This window comes from Grampus griseus (genome assembly GCF_964374135.1).
Source record: "Grampus griseus genome assembly, chromosome: 3".
Lineage (NCBI taxonomy): Eukaryota > Metazoa > Chordata > Mammalia > Artiodactyla > Delphinidae > Grampus > Grampus griseus.
Window position 1 is genome coordinate 71887018 of NC_139019.1, and position 24117 is coordinate 71911134.

The 24117-nt window shown below is 36.1% G+C and overlaps 1 protein-coding gene across 1 annotated transcript; it reads right to left on the reverse strand.

The window, feature by feature from the left end:
• Positions 1 to 3177: 3177 nt before the first annotated feature.
• Positions 3178 to 16235, reverse strand: LYSMD3 (LysM domain containing 3). The gene is made up of 3 exons (XM_082651537.1): positions 15908 to 16235; positions 11656 to 11921; positions 3178 to 7182 (listed from the first exon to the last, which is right to left on the reverse strand). The coding sequence occupies exons 2-3, from the start codon at positions 11908 to 11910 to the stop codon at positions 6520 to 6522; spliced, it is 918 nt and encodes a 305-aa protein (XP_082507663.1). The 5' UTR covers positions 11911 to 11921; positions 15908 to 16235; the 3' UTR covers positions 3178 to 6519.
• Between the last annotated feature and the right edge of the window lie 7882 nt (positions 16236 to 24117).

Here is a 24117-nt window from a genome sequence, read left to right on the forward strand (position 1 = left end):
TTCTGAACATTTGAACAGACTTGTTTTCTATTTTATTTCTGATAAGGAATGAGTATTTTATTTTTGTTCCTGTTTTGTTGGAAAGATACTTGTTACCAAAATATTCAGAACCACTTTGAGTTTACATACTAGTTACCTTACCAATTAGTCTCTGACATTCCTTCTCAACACCTCTGTCATCTCTCTAATGTATTCAAGTGGATTTTTTTTTTTTGGTATTATTTGGATTACAATGTACCTAAAGAGTTTTTGCATCTTTTAATCTATGTATTCATACTTACACAATTTTTTCTTGTTTAACTGCTGATCTTTTCTAAAACTACTAGTCATCATAACGGATTTCTATAATCTGAAAGTTGGTTTAATACTGCACATGGAGCACTTTAAATACAAAGAAACTTGAAAATAATTTTATTTTTTACTTTTACATGTTATGTTCTGTGCTACTATATTATGACTACATAAACCTACCTGAGCTCTTACAAGTGCACATTTTATGAGATTAAAAATTTCGTGATTGGAAGCACATGCACAGGGAAAAATGCCAATCTGAGCTAAGTAAACTTCACAGCTTACATCTCAACCAATACAAAGGCCTGGGATGCATATTAAAAATACCTGAATTGGAGGCTAACTTCATACCATACAATATATGAATGAATCATCCCACTGTAACAAGTTTGATATCTCTGAGTCATTGGCTTATGAAAAATTAGACTGAGATTTAATTTTGTACTTTATAAAAATGTTGACTAAATTCTAGTCATATAAATCTCACTGCAGTATGCATGTATGTGTAATCTGTGAGGTGTAGTGGCCTCTGTTACGTTTCACAAGACTGACCTCTCCAATTGATTTATATAACAATGCAGAATGAAACTCAGGTCACTTTGAAATTTAGATTAATCTTTTTTGATTCATTTAAAAACTAGCTCCCCTGCCTTTTTGTATTGGGGTGGGGGAGAGGATATCTATAAACTTCAGCCTCCAATGACTCACATATGCCAAAGATTTTCAAGGAAATTCATATTATATATTTTAAAAATGATTTATGAACATTACCCACCAAAAGAAATAAATTTTTTCCCTCTTGGGAAGATACCACCCATTACCCTCTGAGAATCAAGAGCCCTAGATTCTATTTCTACCTTTACTATTAAACTCAACCTTGAAATTGAGCTTAAGTTTTCTGTGCCTTAGTTTCTTCACTTGTGAACAATTTTCTATAAAAATTGTTTAAACTCTAACCAAAGTTTACCATATGTATTCATTCTCTCACCTTGTAGAAATGATCATTCTTAATTTAAATTTAGTTCTCACCCTTTAAAAAATTGTAGATGATAAAGTGATTGAAAACAGTTTTGAGAAACAAACATGTTTTCCTCATAAAATATATTATAATCTGATTTTCCCATCTTATTTTCTGGTGGGAAAAATTGGAGAAAATGTGTATTGTCTTGTGCCATTTTGTAACATGGCTTTCTCAGGAAAAAGACCACTTTCAATTGTAATATTTCTCAGATAATTCAGTATGTGTGTGAGGGCCATTATTAGTTCAGTATTGTGCTGATCCTATGTGATTTCTTATTTAAAGGAGCTTATCAATAATTCTAAAGATTCTAAATGGAAAACATGAATAAAACACTCTAAAGTATTAGCAATCTACTAATTAGTAGATTAGTAATTGCTAGTATTAGCAATTCTACTTCTTAGAGTAGAATCCTCAGTTTTCAGTTGTAATGGGCAAGTAGTCATTTAGGATTGATAATTAACAGAAGTTTCTTAATCTCTCACCTCCTTAGTACTATAGCCAAATACCATTTAATTTATAGAAAGCTTATCTTTATGGTTCTGTTTACTTGTTTTATTATACATCTGAAGATAACACTTAAATTGGGCAAATACACCAAAGATACAGGAATCTTTCCCTGGCTTTCTATTTGTTGCCACCATTTTAGTCCTGCAGATGGTAAAGCATCTCCTATGGGCAAGGATTTCCTGGGAAGGCCCCAGCCATCTCCGTTAAGTGCATCGTCTTCCTCCTTTGGAAGATCTTATGTTTAAAGTAGACTAATTGTGAGAACAGGCAGAAAGTATTTGCAGGTTGCTTTACCAGCATGAATCTTGTTTTTCTGGCTTAAAATCTCAGAGAATGCTAAATTATTCTATAAGAAGGCAAGCTTTAATACAGAGATTAACCTCCTACTTGTTGGTAAAGTATCTTTAAAATTTCTATATAAGATGCAAAACTGTTTTGTTGCGCTAATGCTTATTTTTCTGTATTGTTTACACATTAAATTCTTACAATAGTATCCTTTTGTTTTATATTGTTTTCTTTGACCCTGCTGAAATACATTCGATAGAGAAAACTAATTTGTTAATACTTATTTTACCTAGTAAAATAACTGTGTATTTATTGAGCAGGGATGCCAGTATCAAATGTTCTTGAACAAACCACCATCAACAACCAAACTCTAGGTGATTAAAGTTGTGATAACAAACTAAGAGATTTGGATATTGAGAGAATGCTAAGAAACTCAGATGACCTTGTTAACCTTTCCTTCCCCACTACCTTCAGATGTACAGTATCAATGGCTTTCCTTAATTTGGTTAAATGCTCTTAAGTTAGTAAAAACTTCTTATAAGAAAAACTGTAAATACAATTTTAAGATCAAGATACTTTTAAAAATGGAGAAAACAAGGATTACACCACAAGTTCTCCATTAAATAAATAAAAACTCCAAATAACTGTCTCAATTCTTTTTGCTACTGGTATTTTAAAAAATTAATATTTTGAAATGGAAAGGTTGTTTCCGTGATAATAAAATTTACATATAAATAGAGCATATTGTCACACAACCAATCTGTAACTTGCCAAGAAGGTGTGGACCAGGTCTCATGAGGCCTTCTTCCATGAGATCAGAGATCCCCCCACAAATAACATTCATCTGAAATTTTTTTCATTTCCTTTCACTTATGTACTATAAATAATCCAGTGTATTTTTTCAGTATAACAAGGGGGAATCTGAATTGGTAAATCTTTGGCAATTCAGTCTATCTTACATAGTATCTCTAATAGTTAGAGGAGGAGAAAAGGTTTGCTTTATTCAATTAAATTAACCAGATTCCATTTTCGATTGAATAATAAAATAGAAACTTTATTGCATTTTGCAGATCTTTTAAAATATGAAAAATGAGGGGCAAGAAGTTTTAAAAACCAGTTTTACAGATGTACATGCTAACATAACATTCTACAATTCCATGCTGCTTCTGTATAAAATACATTATACAAAAGACTTATATAATTTGCATACATAAAAAGAATTAAATAAAGCATCAGATTTCTATGATCTAACAGTGCAATATGCACATACTTGGAAGAAAATACTGATTTCCTGAGCAACTTTGTAATTCAAAATAAGAATGATTCCCATCATAATGTACCATTTAAATACAGACTCCTAAAAACTACACCTTTACTCTGTAACACTTTGACTGGATCTTTGTTTCACGATATTTCTAAAACTCTAACTGTATCCTTCATATTCCCAAGTAGGTAATTTTTGTAGTACTTTAAAAAGAACTAATGACTAAATAATGGTTCATTTAAAGAACTCTTCAGGCCACTGAACAAGTAAGTAGAGTCCAGAAAAAGATAAGCTTTAAAAAACAAAAGTCTTTGGAGAAATTAATTTAACATTACTGTCTTCTAATTCTTAACGTGGCCACCAGACTCTCTATAACTGATCTTATATCTTTTGGGGACATGAATCCTATAATTTTCTAGAAATACGATGGCAAAAAATATTTAATTTAAATGGCATCCATTAGTTTGAAACAATCTTAACCATTTGTACCCAGACTTTAAGAATCTGCCCTTTTTAAAAATAGGTTTTTCTTCACTTGCAACTCCAACTTTTTAAGTGAACCAAATGCAGTGATTCACAGTTCCGTTACTTTTACATCTGCATGTATGTGTGTGTTTGTGTATATATCTTCTAATGTAAAGCCTCAAAGTAAATTCAAATAAGGGTTTCAACACAAAAGCCACAAAATCAAATAACTTTTCGTTTTATTAAGTTTTACAAAGTAATCTGCATTTGTTACAAATTTTGATGTATTAGTACTTTTTAAAAGCTAAAATTATTCTAAATCTATTAAATGCTTAAGAAATTTTTCTTTTACAAATAACATTTAAGGATTAGAATCTAGAATTCTATATATATAACAGAATTCTATATATGTTATACATATATATAGAATTATATATAATTCAAATTATATTCAATTAAGTAAAAAAATATATTGGGTTGGCCAAAAAGTTCCCTCTGTTTTTTCTGTAAAATGTTATGGAAAAATCCAAACAAACTTTTTGGCCAGCCCAATGTAATTCAAATATATGGACAAAGGAAACTGCCTGTGTCATAAGGATATGTTATACTGCCTTCAAGGAATAGGACACTCTGCAAGACAGAAAAGGTTTCTAATCAAGTACATGGTATACCTCATTACTTTTTAAAAAGTTACTTATTTTATAAATCAGACTTCTCTATCACAATTTCAAAGTACCGCTAGCAAAAAGGAATCCCTGACTCCGTAATTTCATCAATTTGATGTAAACAAAGTTCTTCAAAGGACATCTAGCCCATTCTACCCTAAAATAATCTGTATTTTCTTTCTTGAAACTTGATTTTCAGCAGGCTTAATAAATACAATGTAAACTGACCAAGTTAACACTGAGCATAAATTAGAAAGATCATACTTTTCTCAAGATGCCCAAAGCACATTAAAACAATTTTTTAAATCTTAAACTAATAGCGTTAACTCAAAAAATCAGTTTGCTACAAACCTCCATATTAACACTTTTTGGTAATTGTCTAAGGCCCTCTAATATATGCAAGGGCTTTAATGTTTGACATCTTTGTCCTGTCTTTCTATGATACACTGCTCCTAAAACGACATTAAACCTCATTAAGCGTATATATTTATTCACCCCACTTTGTATCAAGACTGAAGTTTGAAATATAAAATGACTGGTCAAAAAGCTGAAACATTAAAAGTTAGGAAATAATGCCCAGAAAATTAGGTGGTATAATATATCTTAAGGTACATACTTTATTATACACAAACAGGCAAGCCAGACTCCACCAAATGAATCATTTTGATAGCATTTTAAAAACACATACTTTTAAAAACTAAATGATGGAATCAGTATGCAAATGCTTATTTAGCCAGACTCTGATCCACACAGATCTTAAAAGTGGCACTCTTTTGACCAATCCATATACACCTTTGGCCTCTCTTCTCCAATTTGATGCTCTAGTTCAGGGAAAAAAGACCTAAGCTGAACATTTTCTCTTTGAAAAACAGAGGTTAAGGGATCAATATACAAAACAATTTGTCTGTTTTTGCTAATGCAAAAGGTCTCTTTACCCTTGCTTTTCTGCAACAGACCTCAGAGACAGACAACAAAAATGTTACTATCCCATTAACTTGTGCCTGACAGTGAAGGTGGAGACAAATTTATACAGCCCATGTTATGAATCCTATCGGACCATCTGAAATAATGCTTAATTTTAATTCTAAAAATTATACTAGTTTACATAAAGTATTATAAGGCATTAAATGTAATTAAGGCATGTTATTACATGTAACACAGCAACAACTTATCACAGTATGTAAGGAAATATTTCCTAATTAATACTAATCTGTACATGTATAACACTTTTCATCAAAGAACAACAAAAGTGCTTTCAAACATCAGAGGCAAATATAATCACTTAAAACACAGAAGCAGAGGCAGCATTCTTTCAGAGACAAAGATAACTTTTAGGTCCTGACATAATCCAGTGTTCTAGTGACCAAATGGCAACTTCCCAACAGTTAACACATTAATTTGGGGGCTTAAAAAAAATAATATATCTCAGCTTCTATTACAGACATTATACATTTCTTTCCCCTTTCTGTTCTACTTATGTTTTCATAGCGTATGTACTAAATGTGGGGTTTTTCTTAAGTTTCAAAATGAAATTTTAAGTCCTATCAAATAATTTTAGAATCAAACTTTTCTGCAACTAAATATTTTGATGGTTAGTAATAAATTTTCTTCAGTTGCAGACATCTGATGCTATCATTATTCTGCATAATGAATTTACTATTAATAATCTCAAACCAAAAACAATTGCTTAAAAAATAAAATTTGAACATAACCAGTCTTGAGTAAGAAAAAAATGCATTTTCCAGGAACTTCCGAGACACATATTTAAATTCATTTCTGCTTTAAGCATTGATAAAAGAGATATACAGATGTACTGCTTTCAGAATCAACAACTAGCAACTGTAGGGATTTTATACTCAATCCATTTGTAAATGGCTCCAAAAAACAAAAAAAAAAGGTGAAAAACAAAGCATCTTCAATCTCCCTAAATTCTGCCTTTGAAGTGGTTATTTAATATAACTGATTCACCCACCAAATTCCAGATACACATGTGATCGCTAACACTGTAACTGAACTAACTGCTATGTTTTGTGTCGAGCAGCAGGTAACTGAGAATATTGACTATAAAGCTTATGGTCATCTTGTGGGACAAAGGGTATTCCTTTAGTTGGAGCAATTTCATTTTCCATTTCTCTCTGCTGTGATGGGGGTGTGACTCCTGAATGCAAATGTGAAGAATCCACTGTTGAATGGTGACTAACATCCACTTTAGCTAAAATTTCATAATACAGCAAATAAAATACTGGCGTTATTATGCCTACTATCAACATTATCACTACAGCTGTCCACCACCCTATTCCCCAGTCTGCTCCATAATAAGGATCCTTACGTTGAATGTTTTTGTTATCAGGTTCAAAACGTACTTGTGCTGTCAAGGCAGACACCACCTCATTAAGGTTCTCTCTTTTGGTGTCTGTACATTTTACTATTTGTTCTATGTCTCGGTCTACTTCTTTTAAAAAGCTACCAGCTGACTCACTGGAAGAAAGAAAATCATTAGCTGACAAAACTTCCTGTTGTTCTGAAAGGTACTGGACAGATGAAGGACGTGAAGTCTGTCTTCCTTTTGGAGGATAAAGTGTTTCAGTCAATGAACTAAACTTTTTTACTGGAATTTTGATAGACCTAAGGGCAAAAAAGTCTTGATCACTGATGAGATTGTTAACCCTCTTGATATCTGCTACCTGTAAAGAAAAAAAAAGCAAAATTCAACTAAATTCTAAATCAAAATAGAAGTAGTAATATTCATTCATCCCAGTTACTTTTGGAGGGAAAAAAAATTGAGCTTAATTATTAGAAGTAGTAAGTTATCACATCCAGAGAGGATTTTATATTATTTGTGGATAACAGTTCTATACCATTCTTGATCTACCAGTCTTAAGAAATCACCAGTTACATTCTATAATCACCCACATATTATCAATATTAACACTAATCCTAGCTATTTAAGTAGATTCTAGGATCTTTTGGTATTTCTCTTTCTATATCATGCGCAAATATCATACTTCTGCCGCTTGTAAACAATTTGTGAAGGAAGGATTACAGATACTTACATTCCTTCTTCTAATGTGGTGATTAGAGTATAGGCAAATGTCAACTTACCGAACTAAAAGTACCATATTTTATCAAAACCAAGATGCAATCCACTCTAAGATGTGCCATTATTTTATGTATCATTAAGGTAAAAAAAAAAACCCCACCAAATATTGAAGACGCCACCATTCTAACTTCAAAGATGTTAAAATGTGTAAAAAAAATACACCTTAGAATTGATAAAATATGATAATTTGTCTCCTTCATTTGTCCCCTGAAGCCATTTTTCCCCAAACCTCTGGTGTAAATGCATTATTCAACTATCCCCCAGATCAGCCATTTTTATAAGCTTTCCTTATACATTTTATATAGTCCTCAACCTGTCTACATGTTCTCTCCACCTGCCATTGTAAGGGGAGCAGGAGAGTGTTTCTCAAGTTACCAATTACTATGCCAGGCTCTCCAACTGCCTTTAAGTTATTAATCCACCATTTCCATCAATGCTGTAAACCAAGCACTGATCATTTATCACCTGATTGATATCAGAGAGGTAAAGTGAGTCTAGGATAAAACTTAGATTTCTGGCTTGGCCAACTCGATGGATAATGATGTCACTCACTGAGATTATGGAACACTGTACAGGGATAAAAGAGAATGAATGCAGATTTCACACATGTTGACTTTGAGGTGCTTGAAATGTGCCAAGTGGAAGATGTCCAAAGGCAGTTATAAATGTATGCCTGAAATTCAGAAGAATGATCTCAGCTAGAGATATAGATTTGTGGATTACCAGCAAAAATGGTAATTGAAGTCACAAGAGTAGATTCACTAGAAAAAGTCTAGGAGAAAAAGGTAACATAGGAAAGATCCCTGAGGAATGCCAACATTTGAGGGGTATGCTGAGTTAAGAGAAATCCACGAAGGAGATTAAGAAACAGTGCCCAGGAAAGCACTATATGATGGTGGTTAAAAGCACAGACTATCTGGGTTTGAAGCATGGTCCTGACACTTTCTAGCTGTATGATTTGGGGCAAGTTGTTTAACCTGTCTGCAAATCAGTTTCACATATGTAAAATGACAGTAATAATACTACCTACCACATAGGATTACTGTGAAGATTAATGTATTAAAATGTCCAAAGAACATCTACAGTAGTGACACACAGTATGTTATGTAAATGTTAGCTGTTATTAAATTTTAATAGCTGTTATTAAATTTTAATAGTAGGAAAGTCAGAATCCAGGTTGTCAGACAGGGTTTTTAAGAGGTAGTAGTGACCTGGATTAACTGCATATTACTGATGAAGAATGAGAGTTCTTATTGGAAAAATCAATTCCTTTGAAGTGTATGTGTGGGAAGAAAAGGGAGAGAGGACTGAACAGTAACTTGGAGATGAGAGTGTAATGTTAAAGGGTGCTTTGTCATTTTACTACCTTGAGACTCTTTTAAGGCAAATGAAGATTCACTGACAAACCCCAAAGCCTGATCCTATTCTCTTTAAATGCTCTTTTGCCTGGTATTGTGTATTCTGACTAATAACTACTCAATAATCTTTCTGAACCAGGTTTCCAAGGTTTAGCATCTAACTAGGTTATCTCTCTAAATATCCCTATAATATTTTCTCTGTTATGCTAACTTCCTTGGTTACATTTAGGATTCCAAATGTAACCTTGAGCTTTTTGTTCCTCTTATCACTGTTTTATAACAGGCATGTTTTTAATAATTCCTAAGGCTGAATATTTACAAGTGGAATATAGCACTAATTACCATATTTTTAAATGATAAATCCTTTTGTAAGGTTAATCTTTTTTTTGCTAGTTGAGTTCTGTCAAAAGGGAGCACTGCTTAACTCCCTATCTCTGCTGTATCAATTTTCCCATTATTGTGGCCAATGCCATCTTTTCCCTAACGTTCAGCTGCCTTTCATCACTCTTCATTTTAATTAAGGAAACAGCGGATACACCCTGTGATTTCCCCCCCAATACATTTTCTATTGGCTTCTTCTCTTCTTTACTATAAATATTTTAGCCTAAGCCTGAATCATATTCATTGGATCATCTTCCAGTAACTTCTTTCTTGGATTCCCTCTAATTCACCAGCAGGTTCCCGCCCCCCACCACCCCATTCTGCAGCACTCTTGTTAAAATCTTACAATGATGTTCTCTTACTATATATCAAACTTTCCCTCAGTTATATTAAATCACTTCATCCTAGTCTGTGTCACTCATTTCTGAAACAGCTATTAAACTTCCTCCGTTGTCCGCCTTATTTCCTCCTTGAAATCTCCACATCACTGTCATGCCTGAAATACTTTCTCCTTCTCACTTCATTGGAAATATGATCTATTTTTAATCATTCAGATGGCACTTCAAATTTCTCTTTTTCTAAGAAAATTTTCTAGGCTCATTAAAAGAAAACTAATGTCTTTCTCTAATAAAGCTGCTGGACCACACTCTTCTCTTGGATCTTCACCTTGATATTTTCAGTCTTGCCCCTAATTTTAAAGTCTTGATTACTTTCCATTATCATCCTTCTAAAGCACATTCTATAATTTATTTCTCAGTGGTCTTATTTCTCTACAGAACACATATTAACAATTTTATTTGCATTAAAGAATGAAATCAGATATTTTCTGATTTAACAATAAATAATGTTGCCATACATGAACAAGTCACAAAAAAAAAACCCAAACCCAGCTTTCTTACCTCATCAAGAAATGCATTTCAATAAAATATTTATTAAACATTTAAATTAAAATTTATAATGTTTGTTTTGATCAATTGTGAATAATTGCAATAATTATTCAGGAAAAATAATACATAGAACCTCATGGTCATCAGAGACTTTAAAATTAAATAATATATATATATAAATTTATCAATATATGTGTGTGTTTCTATTGGAGAGAACTATGACAGGTAATCAATAAAAGGTTTTCAAGATAAAAATATTTTATACTATGAAAGATTTTGGGGGGGATGAAAATATTAATCAAGGAGAAAAAATTTTAAATATATAAAAAATTTTTAAATATAAAATTTCATGCTACTAAAAAAAGAGCTCATATATATATTTTAAATGAATAATTTTAGGTAGCAAATCCTGGTGGTATTTAGGATTCCATGCATATATTTAAAGAATATTCTAATAGTCTTATTTTTAAATATCAATATTGACAACATTCTGGAAATTAAATCCTTTATAACTACTTTAAGTCAGGATGTATTTAAGATGTTCACTTTAAAAGGTGCAAGGAGGTACACAGTATATACATTTCAAAATTCTTTTGGAAGCATGAGAATAAAAAGTTTGAAAATGAAAGATATCAACAGTTTCCATATCAATGTGTTTACATGAAAATAGATTCCATGCTATGGATACAAAATGGACATGACACAGACATTAAATGGATTTAAACAGAGTTTAATGCCTAGTAAAATAAAAAATATACCTTTCATCTATAAATCCCACTTTTGAGAATCTATTTCACAGAAATAAGGTAACAGTTGTGATGATATTCACTGCACAATGCAAAACATGGAGAAAATCCTATCAATGAGTAAGAGAACAACTTAATAATTATGGTACATCCATACTATGCAACATCATATAGCTACATAAAATAATGAGTTAGATCTATAAGGCTATGAGGGATATCCATGGTATACTAAGAAATGAAAAAGTCAAAGGCAACTTGCAGAGTAATAGGTATAATATAAACCAATTTTTAAAAAATCACTATACACATATATATCTCCCCCCAAAAAACGTATGGAAAGAAATACACCAACGTGTGTTATCTCAGGAAATTGGGGCAGGAAAAAAACTTTCCTTATATATTTCTACATTCCCTTACAACTTGAATAAGGAGAAAAATAAACACATTTGAGTGTTTTTCAATCTGAAAATAGAATCATGATTTAGAAATAAACAGAAATTCAAGTATTCACTTAAAAATTTAAAAAGTTAACATCCACCAACATCATACTGATTTCTGTGAAAAGACAAAAAAGTGGGTGGGGGGGGGAATACAAGATAAAAGGGCACAGAATTTATTTCAATTTTGTGCTATGAACGAATAATTTATTTGGGGCTGCATTATGCAAAATCAAATTAAAACTTACCGTACAACAGTATTGAAGGGCTATTGCATTTAAAGTGTCTCCTTCCTGTATATCTTTTGTTAATACTATAATGTCATCAAGTCTATCTTTTGATGTACTTCTTCGGATTTTTTCTTTTCCTCTGGATCGAAGCTCATACACTTCAGCATCCTCCTCCAACATATCATTGTCTGTACAATTTCCAAATGCATGTACTTGACCACTTGAATGAACTCCTGGAAGAGGAAAACTACGATTCTGATGCCTCCCTGCCATAATGTCAAAATCTGGTAGGGAAAGAAGGCAGAGAAAACTTTGGAATGTAGCTGATCCATTTGACTAATTTACATGAATCTTATATTCAGGACACTATCTTTTGTTTTTTAAAGAATGGTTTTAGGTTCAAGTTTTATAGTTGTTGAAGTACAATGAACGTATTTGGCAATGGAGACAATGGGATGGGAGGAAGAAGTAATCCATTCTTATAGACCATATATCACAAAACATGGTGATGATTACATTTTAACAAGGGCAAATTGCTATATTTTTTTAGGTCAAAAAATTAAGTTTCCCCATTCTGAGGATGTGAAGAAAATTACAGAAATAATTTTGTATTATGTCTTAAAAACGTGTGATCATATATACAATTTACAGATCTGATAGAATCAAAGTACATGTTTTATATGTGCACACACAACACTTTTATGCACCCCAAACTTTCTGAGTTGTTCTGCATTTTAAGTTCCATGGGATTGAACTGTCTTTTGAACTCCCTACCTACTTCCCTGGATCACGCTGATTTCAGTATTTTTATTTAGTATAGTATGTACCTTCTATACAGGTCATAATTTTGCTCTCAACCAGGGATTTTTCTTCCCTGGCAGCTTTTCACCAAACTTTAACTTACCAAAGTCCTCATGAAACTCAATTTATAGTCTATAAAGATTGTGAACAGATTATAAGTTCTACATTCATTTCTACTTAAGAAAAGACATCTTAAGACTGACTGAGATGAGAGCTGACCTAAGTGTACTCACTCTCAACTCACCTTCATCAAGTTAATCTATCCTCATTAAAAAAGAACAATAAGCGGGAGAAGTTCTCCGATGGGAAGGGCACTGGGTGCTACATGTTCCGAATGGATGACTTTGATGTGGGGATGCCACGATGCATGGTAATGCTGCCCGTGTCATCAACCACTCCTGTGAGCCCAACTGCTTCTCTCAAGTCACCCACGTGGAGGGCCAGAAGCCCATCATCATCTTCACCTACCCTGCACTGCACCCTGCATGGTGAGGAGCTCACCTATGACTACAAATGCACCACTGACGATGCCAGCAACAAGCTGCCCTGCAACTGTGGTGCCAAGTGCTGCTGAAGCTATGGCTACCTGTCACAGCCCCTGCTGCCAGCTTGCCCCTAGCCTGGGGACTCCCTCATCCCTCCCAGAGCATCTCACCCCACCCTCATGTTCAGGGTGGATGTGGGCATGCAGGTGGTAAGGGCCCTGCCTCCACCCTTCCAGCCCGCCCACCCAGCAATCACCCCCTTCCTGCCCTGGAGGCCCAGAATAGATACTGTACAAAGGTTTCTAAATCCCTTCTTATCTATATTAAGAGGGTAGGATCCCAGGTGGAAACCAGATCCCCACCCCCATAAAGTCTGTCAATGTTAAAAACAAAAAACAATACAAGAACATACAAAACTATTACCACATTCACAGTTTTAGCTTCATATTAATTGTTCACATAAGAAAGGATAGTAGATTATCCTCAATTATTGTGAAAGATGGAGAGTAGAGAGGTCGTAAGAGGAATTTGGGGAGATAAAATACTTAAGGCTTAATGATGTGGCTCAGATATAAAGAGAAGAAGTTAGTTAAGGATCACACCAAAACTTGTGATTTGCATCCCTGAGTAAATGGTAGTGCCATTCTCTAAGATGTGGAACACTGGAAAAAGAGCTTGGTGGGGGCGGGGGGGCTTGGTGACGCTGACTGTAAATTCCTTTAAGACAACCAAAAAGAATGTCAGGTAGTCAAGTGGTCTATGTGGTCAAATTCAGAAAGGTCTGGGTGATATAATTTAATGACTCATCTGCACATAGGTGGAAACTGAAGCTGTGTAGATGAGATTACAGAGAGAGAGAGAGAGACAGAGACAGAGACAGAGAGAGACAGAGAGAGAGAGAGAGAGGGAGAGAGGGAGAGAGGGAGGGAGGAAGAGAGAGCGTGCACGCAGAATAAGAGGGTCCAAGACTGACCCTTGAAGAACTGCTACATTTAGTACCTAGACGAAGGAAAATCAGACTGCAAAGACGAAAAGAAGTGTTCAGAGGAGGAGGAAACGAAGAAAATGTGCCATAGAAGCCAAGACTAAATGATGTATCAAAGCCAGTTGTGAATACTATGGACAAGTACCAGGTGAAAAAGAAAAAAATCGAAAAAGACCAACTCCAAAAGTCTGAGTTTGTAATATACATGACAATAGATTACATTCTCTATGTCGGGACATACTTTAAAATTTTGGGAACTATTTCATATCATTGAATAGAACCCTTGAAAACCAGTTTCTGACTCTGTTCTGTGGCAACACTGTAATGCTTCAAAAACTCAAAGGTTTCTATTCAGATAACATAAATAACTAATAGCTATATATTAAGTCGATAATTTCACCTGTCCCCCCAAGAGCTACATTATTTATTGAACTGGAATTCCTAACTCAACAGCCACCAAACTAAAGAAAGCTACCACATTTTACATCTTAAAAGCAGTTTTAAAGTCACACCTGTTCCTTCAAGGAATTCTAACAAGTGACAACTCTAACAAGCTTAAAGATTAAACTTGTTTTAATATCATAATAAATTAAGGATGCTTTATTTTTATTCTGTTCTCAAAAAAGTTGAAAGAGTAGAGTATCTCACCTTCATCTAAAACAGATAATTTCCACTTATTTTACAGTCTTTCCTGTCTTTAATGTAGGGAATGTCTGTGAATCCTGTGGATTCCTAGGCAAAATTTTATACATATTTACATTTTTCTGAGGATAATATTTATTGTTTTCATATTCTCAAAAAGTTTAAAAAGTTATGAACCACTTAATATACAGCGATTTACCCATGGCTATACTGACTCAGTTATGCTGCCCTTTAGACGTTTTTCCCCTGATAATTTGGTCTTAGAACCCCAAACTGGCTTAGAACAGCTGAAATTCACTGAGCAATGCCCCAAAGCCATTTTAGATACTTATATCAACGTCTCTCCATGATATGTTGCTAAATAATATTTAAAGACTAGAATGTCATCTGTTTCACGATCTCTTCACTCCGCTTGGAATGAAACGCAGGCAGTAGAATACCACAAACTGTGTAGTCTGTTTCTGAATAATCAAGAATTGGTTGTGTCCCTAATTGACGCGAAAAGGTAGACTCTGGCCCAGGCATATAATTATCTGAGCCAAGTATATAGAGATAAGAAAGTACCCAGTATTCAAGTCATCTGGTTGAATTCTCTTCACCTGTCATAATTATCTTAAGGCAGGAAAAAAAAAGCACAAATACCTCCTTCAGAAAACTAAAACAAGCCTGCATGCTACATAGATGACAAGAGTAACACAATGGATACCGTGTTGAAGCACTCATCAGCTCACTTTCTGACTGAAAATGATTTCCCAAACGCCTTCGTGCTGCATAAATGCTGCTGGGTGTTTCGCTTTGACACTCCTTAAGCAGAGAGCAATAAAAGGGCCACAGGTCACAATCCAGTTCAGCACTGGGACAGTATCACAGGGACTGTACCTGCCAGGGCCAATTCAGTTTCTAAAAACTTAACTTCCCTCCTCCTTTCCACACGTCTTGTTTTTTCTTTCCCTGTTACCCCTGCGAGAATTAAATCTCAGATCTCTATCTTACACCATCACACTTGGACGATGTGGACGAGATGCTGTCAACGAATATTCAACAGAGACACGAAGTTGTAGGAGAAATGTAGTGTGTCTAGGTGGGAAATGCGCTGCTCCGGGATTGGGGCAAGTAGGAGTCCTTCCTCTGAGCCTCAGTTTCCCCGACAGTGTAACAAGGGGCTTTGGTGGAGCTGGTCTCGAAGGTCTCCCCTGCCTCGGAGTCTCTTCAACGCGGGCTGGGGTCCAAGCCCCAACCAGGTGCCTCGCCACATCTGCGGCCGCGGGGTCCGCGCCGCCTCCAGCGAGGGTGCAGCTGGGGCCCAACCCCGCCGGCCGGGACCCGGCCACCCCCGACCTCTCACCGCGATCTTTACCTGTCCCGTTAGCAGGCGGGACTCAACGAGGAGACGGCTACCAAGTCCGCCGCCGCCGCTGGGGAGGCCGTCCCGGGCCAGTTCATGGCCGAGCCTCCGTTTTTGGCTGCCCCTGTACACCGTCACCGCCGCCGCCAACGTCTCGGCCTTTCGTGCAGTGCGCCGCCGCCACGTCCGCAAACCTGCCGTGCGTCATCGCGTCAAGTGGGCGGAGGTGGGAAGGGACCTGGAGGAGGCGGAGGCCGGGGCGCGGGGGCGAGCCTAGAACCTGGGGCTTCCCAACCACAGGCCTACGCGGGCGCGCAGACGCAGAGATTCCGCCGCAGCCCAGGAGTAGGGTCCGGTTCCAGCCCCGCCCCTGACTCCTCCCCTTGGGCCCCGCCCCGTCATCCCCAGTAAGTAATAGGTCCAGGGCCAAGGCTCGGGGCTAACCCGGCGGCCCGGGGCGACCTTCCGGCTGCGCCTTTGTCCTTCGTTCGCACAGTGCTGGCAAAGGCTGGCTAGAAAACACTGAGTGGGGAGGTGCTAGCAGGGGATTTGTCGGCGGCTGTTGTGCATTTCCTCTTGCTCTGCATCTGGAGGTTTCTGTGTGATGGGGAAGGACTCCCCAAAGCATAGTATCGACATCCATGTTTTAGATTGTTCTGTGCTTCTAACTCTTCTTGCTGAATCCTCTAGACTCCTGCAGAAAAGACAAAATGCTGGAGAAAAAACCCTTGGGCTGCGGGAGACAGTTGTTTCAGCCTTTGTGTTTTTAGGTGAGGAAAGTGAGCCACCTAGAGTTAGGCCCCGGGAAGTAATTGCCCTCGAGCCCTGGTTCCAGGCTTCCTATTCTCAATGAGACAAGGCTGTCTACAAGTTATAACTTATTTTGTTTTGAAAATTAACTGAAAGTCTACCAAGTCAGTTTTGGAGTCAATAAGATATTAGTTTGAAAAATGACAAATTCATGACCTCATATATGATTCTTCTCAGAAATTTACTGAATGAGTATGATAATGTGTTTGAATTTATGTAAATGAGTGTAAAGCGTTTTAACGATGTGCCTAACGTCTCCCAGTGTTGACGTTAGACTTTGCACTTTGACGACCGTGCTGTCTTATAACAATATACATTTTAGACCCAAACAGGCAGGGTGCAGGGTGTAGGGCACTTCTTTTCAGAATGTCTGAATATTTATGCATCATGAAACCTTTGAAGCTTTGTTTCAAATTATTCTCAAAGAGTGTGTTTTTTGTTTTCTGGGAGGTGCCTCAGTAAAGGTTAGGAATTCTGCATTGCGATATTTTTCTTTTATTTGAGGGGATAGGCACTGAGCTCCACAATCTGCAAAAAGAACTGGAGGAGAAGAAGACTTTAAAAAAAAAATGTTTTTTAAGTTTGTCGGAGCTGTTCTGTATGCTGTTGCCCTTGTGACACCCCTGTCTGTAACCATTTATCACTGAGACATTTTCTCATCGGTAAACAAAGGATATATTCCCTACTTGATGTGTAGGGCTCAAGCTACTCAGCCTTCATGAATGTTAATGTGAATACAACCTTCTTTCTGCATATAGGTTACTTTTCTTATTTTAATGTCAATAGGCAGTGGAATCCATGTGAAAGCCCGAGAGATAGAATTTCAAGCACTTCTACAGGACTGCTACCTGTTTCCTTTGTATAAATACTTTCTCAATGACATGTGCATGCTCTTGAACCATTATTTATATTTGACAAAGGTGCAGTTATTGAGCTTTTTACAAAAAGACACTAATAGAATTATATCTTATTATTAGAATATACAAAGGAAGCAGTTAGCCATGAATTTTGGCCAAGTTCCAAAAAGCTGGCCAGAAGGAACAAGTACTTTGTCCTTGAGAAAAAGGATGTCCCTAGTGCTGAGCAAGGCCACAAGGATTTTCAGTTTTTTTAGATCTCATCTGACACAGTTTTTATTAAAAGGCTGTAGATGAAAGAATATGTAGTTTCTATGAATGTGTATTTCTGACATTAAACATTTAGGTTTTGTGGTTTGCCCCAGAATAAAAATTGTATTTTAATAAGAGTGTAAAGTGATGCAACCAGTTAGGAGTGTTACTTGGAAATGTGAAAGTTAAAAATGCAATTGACTGAACTAGTACATTGCAAAGTAATTACCTTGGATTCACTTACAGATAAACGTGTAAGATTTAACAGATAGGTTCAGGAATGTTTACTACAGTAATAGCCAAAAATCTGAAAATATTCTAAATGTTCATCAATAACAGACTAGAAACTTCTGGTACATTTAAATAATGCAATATTATGCCTTTGCTCAAAACAATGAAGTTGTTTTTCTTATTTTCTAATTTATTCATTCATTTACCTAACACATTTTTTCTGGAGAAAAAGTATTTGTGAGACCTTTGTTCTAGGCATTGGGAGTACAATGCTTAAAAAGACAAAGTTTCCTTATTCATGGAGCTTCCATGACTAGATACATGGAAAGGTCTCCAAAACGTATTTTAAAGAGAAAAAAGTAAGCTGCCACATAGGAGGTATGTTATTCTTTTGTAATAAAATTTTAAATGCACAGCCCTCATCGCCCCCACACACACACATTCATATATCTATATAGGAAAATGCATTTAATTTTTCTTTCTAGAAAATTACTAAAGGAATTTTTAACAGTGATTGAAAGGACTAGATGTGGCAGGAAACTTTGCCTTTTCTTTTTAGACCTCTCTACATAGACTGAATTTTTATTACCATGTGCTTTTATTATTATTTAAAAATATTAAGACTGAACACATATTATTGATGAATAACTGGACTTGTTTTATCCACAGTTAACCAATAGTCAACCATGCACTCCTTAATCATTCCTGAGTCTCTTTGTACCTTGTGTTCAAGTAGTGAGTGTCTGTAAAAAAGAACGAGATCAAATCTGGTTCTTGGAAATCAAAAAAATGAAAGAGTAATGGAACATTTAATTATTTTTATATTTCTTCTTTATTTCCCTCTGCCAGGTTTCTTTCATCCTTGCTTCTTAAATCTTTGCTCCTTCTTGTATCTTTTTATCAGCTGTTCCTTCTCATTCTACTTTCTAGAAGTAAAAAACTGTAGTACACCAAGGAAATACTTAAATGAATTTAAAACTGGATTATGAGAGGAAACCTAAAAAACCCCTCATCTCTGATCTTCAAACTATATGTAGAAAAAATTATTGTGTCTCTTCTCCAAAAGTCTTGAAAAAAACCAACAAACCAAACTGCATGATTCAGATTATGTTCTGCTAGAGATAAACCAGATGAGCTCCCTAGTTGCTGTTCACCCTGTGATTTTAAAGCATAGCGATTATCATAATCACAGCTCTGCCATAACGTGGATAAAAGAAGAGTCAAGTATACTTCAGGAGTTCAGAGTTGCTTATAAATGCAATTATAAATGCATTTATATATGCAAATATAAATGCTTATAAATGCAAATAAATGTCAGGGATATTAACTGTGACTTGAATGACTTCAAAAGTCTCTATCAATACAGACGTTACTAGATGAAAACTAGACTCAAAATACTATTCTTAAATTCTTTAGCTAGGTAGTTGTTACACATAGAAAGCAATAGTTATATATGTTTACAATTAAGTAGACTATAGTTTTTTTTTTAATAAATTTATTTATTTTTGGCTGTGTTGGGTCTTCGTTGCTGCACATGGGCCTTCTCTAGTTGCGGTGAGCCGGGTCTACTCTTTGTTGTGGTGCGCAGGCTTCTCATTGTGGTGGCTTCTCTTGTTGAGGAGCACGGGCTCTAGGCACACGGGCTTCAGTAGTTGTGGCTCGTGGGCCCTAGAGTGCAGGCTCGGTAGTTGTGGCGCACGGGCTTAGTTGCTCCGTGGCATGTGGGATCTTCCTGGACCAGGGCTCGAACCCATATCCCCTGCATTGGCAGGCGGATTCTTAACCACTGCACCACCAGGGAAGTCCCAAGTAGACTATAATTTGAAATGCCTTGTTTCCTGTGAGCTCTACAATTACTGTGGCCACATAAGTAAATTGGGGCAGGTGAATGCCCTAGGATCTATAACCTGCTTATTGCTTTGCCTACTCCTCCAACGACCTATGATGGTCAGACAGAATTAATTGAGTCCACTTCACCAAAGGAAAACGTGATAGATGACCCAGTCAATGGAACTGGGTGAGGGCATCTGGAATTGGAGGGCAAGTCAAAATAAAGTCCAGAGAGTGGATATCCAGTTAGATTTCTTAGGTATTCAGTAATGTGTTCATGGAGTCAGGAAGATCAGGAGGTGGGGAAGCATAAAGAAAAAATGAAGACATACCTGGAAAGGTCTCCAAAATGAAGACACAAAAGTGTTTTCTTGTTCTAGTCTAGGTCTTTCTAGATAGTTAAGAGACCACTCCTGTGACAGTCCTTAGCTTAACCAACAGTATTTGAAAAGACAAGATAGAAATTCAAAGCAAAGCTTCCATGCCCATATAAAGAATCATAGAACAGCAAGGTGCATATACCTAATGAGAAGGTAGTGCTCATCTGACAAAATATAGACAGAAATTACATCTATTCATTTGACAAATATTAACTAAGCATCTACTGGATTTCAGGCTCTGTTTTAAGCACTGGGGATCTGTAGTAAACAATCAGGCCCAAATCCTTGTTTTCATGGAGCTGAGTTTCTTGTGGTGGAAGAGAGATAAAATAAATAAATGAAACATTAGTATGTTAGATAGTGATAATTTAATGGAGGAAAACTAAGTAGGGAAGGAGGTTGCCGTAGTTTGTTGTTTTTATTGAAGTTGATTTACAATGTTATGCCAATGTCTGCTGTACAGCAAAGTGACTCTGTTATATACGTATAGACATCCTTTTTTGCAGTGTTTTGGGTGGGGTGGGCGTTGCTTTTGCAATTGGGTAGGTAAGGAAAGGCCTGATTGAAAAAGTGATAGACACAGGCCTGAAGAGAGTCAGTTTGTGAGCCATGTTGGCACATGGGAGGAGAGCTTGCCAGGCAGAAGGAACAGCCAAGTGCCAGGTCTAGAGGAATTGTGCAGTGTATTGGAGGGACAGCAAGAAGGCCAGTGTGGCTGGAGTGGATTGCACAAGGTCAGAGAGCAACAGGACATGAGGTTTAGAGGGAGACAAATCAGATAGGACTTTGTAGGCCATTCCCAGGACTTGGGCTTTTACTCCCAGCAAGATGGGAAACCATGGGAGGGTTTGGAGCAGAGGAGGACATTATCTACCTTTTAAATGGATCATTTAGGAGAGCCAGGATATAAGCAGGTAGATCAGTTAGGAGGCTATTGCAGTAACTAGAGCAGGAAAGGTTGGAGTGAATCAGAGAGAACATAATATATCAGATTGATTTGGATTAAAAATACTTGGTTTAAAAATATTTTTTCAAAGCACCCAATTTCGTGAGGTTGCTCCATTTTGGTTTTTAAGATATTTTTCACTGGTTCCTTCTTGTATACCTTCATTAGTGAGTCTCTTTTCCCTGTTAATACTAAATAAGGCAGATTTACCACTGTAGCAATTGTTGCATCTAAGTTTCCCTTCTCCCTTCTCACCATGTTTTCTTTTATTTACAGTTAAGGTTGAGCTGATTTTTTTCCTCTTTTTTCCAAGCTTTAATCCTATCGGGCTTCTAAATCCTTTCAGAATTATTTGAAGCAAAGAATGCCTGCTGACTTCAAAGAGGGTTTCACACTTGGATTTACCCGCTGCGGCATATAACGAGAGTAGTGGAACCTTCCTTCCTTTCCACAGAATAGTGTGTTTGGCAATAGTATATGTTGACCAGTGAACAGTCTGTTAAGAAGAAACACACTGAAACTCATTTTTTTTGGATCTGTTATTTTGAAAAGGACTTATTTTCCTTTCTAATATTCTAAATCTAATCTGTTATTTTATAGGAGAATCGATTTGTATTAATAGAAACTTGATTTACTTCCCTTTTATTACCTTGCCTTTAAGGTTACACTATAGATTTGCTTATCTATAGCATAACATAATATAAATGAATAATTTGTTTATAAAGATTTCTAAATCTTATTGCTTCACTACAGCAGTCCTCAAAAGAAAATTCCTTGTGTATTACTCTTGGCTTTGTGAAAGACAATTTATATAGATTTTATAATTAATGCCGATGCAAAAGAAGGGATTAGCTTGAGAAAGAATAATTCTTTGTATAAAAATATTATGGTTGGGCTTCCCTGGTGGCAGAGTGGTTGAGAGTCCGCCTGCCGATGCAGGGGACGCGGGTTCGTGCCCCGGTCCGGGAAGATCCCACATGCCGCGGAGCGGCTGGGCCCGTGAGCAATGGCCGCTGAGTCTGCACGTCCGGAGCCTGTGCTCCGCAACGGGAGAGGCCACAACAGTGAGAGGCCCGCGTACCGCCAAAAATAAAAATAAAAAATTATGGTTGCTCATAAGACAAAAGCCATTAAAACCATTACATAATCTAGTCTGGTAAAATAGATATGCTAGCTTTTCTGCTTTATTTGGTTTTAGCAACTGGATGGGATAGAGTTTGGTGGTGAATGTGATGTGAATACACGAAAGGGTTTATACTAAATCTTTTTTCTTCCTGCCTTGTCCTACCTTCCATGAGCCATATCACCTTTCTCTAAATATCTGTCCTTTCCCCATTAAAATTCCAATTTCATAATAATTGAAAGTGGGGACTACTATTGCTGGTTGGGTGTGTGTAATGAGAGCACCTAAAGGCATTGCTAGTAGACTGGAAAACTTCAACAAGGAGATTATGATAAGAATGGTAACATCTACTTCTTTCAACATTTGTGAATTAAGGCAGTTTTATGCAAAACTGACATTTCAATAGCTATACCAGCTTTTGCCAAAGTGTGGTCTGCCAAACTTGTCTAAGTGTGGTCTTACCAATCCCCAAGACTCCTTCATAGAGTCCTCAAGGTCAAAACTATTTTTGCAATAATTCTAAGTTATTTGCCTTGCTCACTGTGGTATCATTTGTACTTGCGTGAATGAATCAAGGCCGTGGCATCAAACTATATTAGTAGTCATTATATTGCTCACTGCTACATACTCATTTTTTATTTTTAATTTTATTTATTTATTCATTTATTTGGCCGTGCCACACAGCTTGCAGGATCCTAGTTCCCCAACCAGGGATCGAACCTGGGCCTGCAACAGTGAAAGGGCCAAGTCCTAACCACGGGACTGCTAGGGAATTCTCCATACTCATTTTTTCTTTTAAAAAAAACCCTTTACTTGAGAATGTTCCTTAATTATTAAATTTCAACCCTTGACTACTTATTATTATTCTTTCTGATGAAATGTTAAAGCTGCATAAAGTTCTTCTACTACATATCAAAGTACAGTGGTTGTTTGGAAGAAAAGCCCTTGAGTTGAGTTGGAAGCTGAACAAGCCATTTTTATCATCGGACACAAATTTAATAGAAAGAATGACTGATAGAAAAACTATGGTCAATAAGACTTGGATATTTGGTGGACATTTTCTTGGAAATGGACAGAGTAAGCCAGTTACTTCAAGGAAAACAAGACAGCATTTGCTACCATTGATAAAATTCAAGCTTTATCTCAAACAAAATTTAGATTTTAGAAAACTTTTATTGCCTCTATAAGTTTGGCAGCTTCCCAAAACTGAAAGAATTTTGTGATGAAATTGGTGGTGATATTGTAATAACGTGGTGTTTTAAATATCATATTATGAAAAGTATCAACTCTTAAACAATGTTCATAACTCAGTATACCTAATATTTTCCAAATGTACAGTGTTACAAAATCATGCACAGATAAAAGATGCATTTAAAGTATAAGGCCAAGGGGGACTTCCCTGGTGTCTGAGACTCTGCGCTCCCAATGCAAGGGGCCCGGGTTCCATCCCTGATCAGGAAACTAGATCCTGCGTGCCACAGCTAAGACCTGGTACAGCCAAATAAATAAATAAATATTTTTTAAAAATGTAAAGTATAAGACCAAGGGATTTTAATGTGAGTAAATAAAAAATGCTTATTGATATGATTTCACATGCCACATTGCAGCTAACCTTTAAGAAACTATCACTTACTGAGACTTGATATAGTTATCAAAGACAAAGATCTATAATTATCTGAAAAACTTGCTAAAATTCTTTTTTCCTATCTTAACTAAATAAATATGAGAAGCTGGATTTTCTTCATATACTTCTACCAAAACAATATATAACAACAGACCAAATGCAGAGCAAA

Coding starts and splice junctions, on each gene's coding strand:
- LYSMD3 (XM_082651537.1), bottom strand. CDS start 11,910: ATGGCAGGGAGGCATCAGAATCGTAGTTTTCCTCTTCCAGGAGTTCAT. Junction 7,183..11,655: donor CCCTTCAATACTGTTGTACG/GTAAGTTTTAAT, acceptor TTTTCTTTACAG/GTAGCAGATATCAAGAGGGT.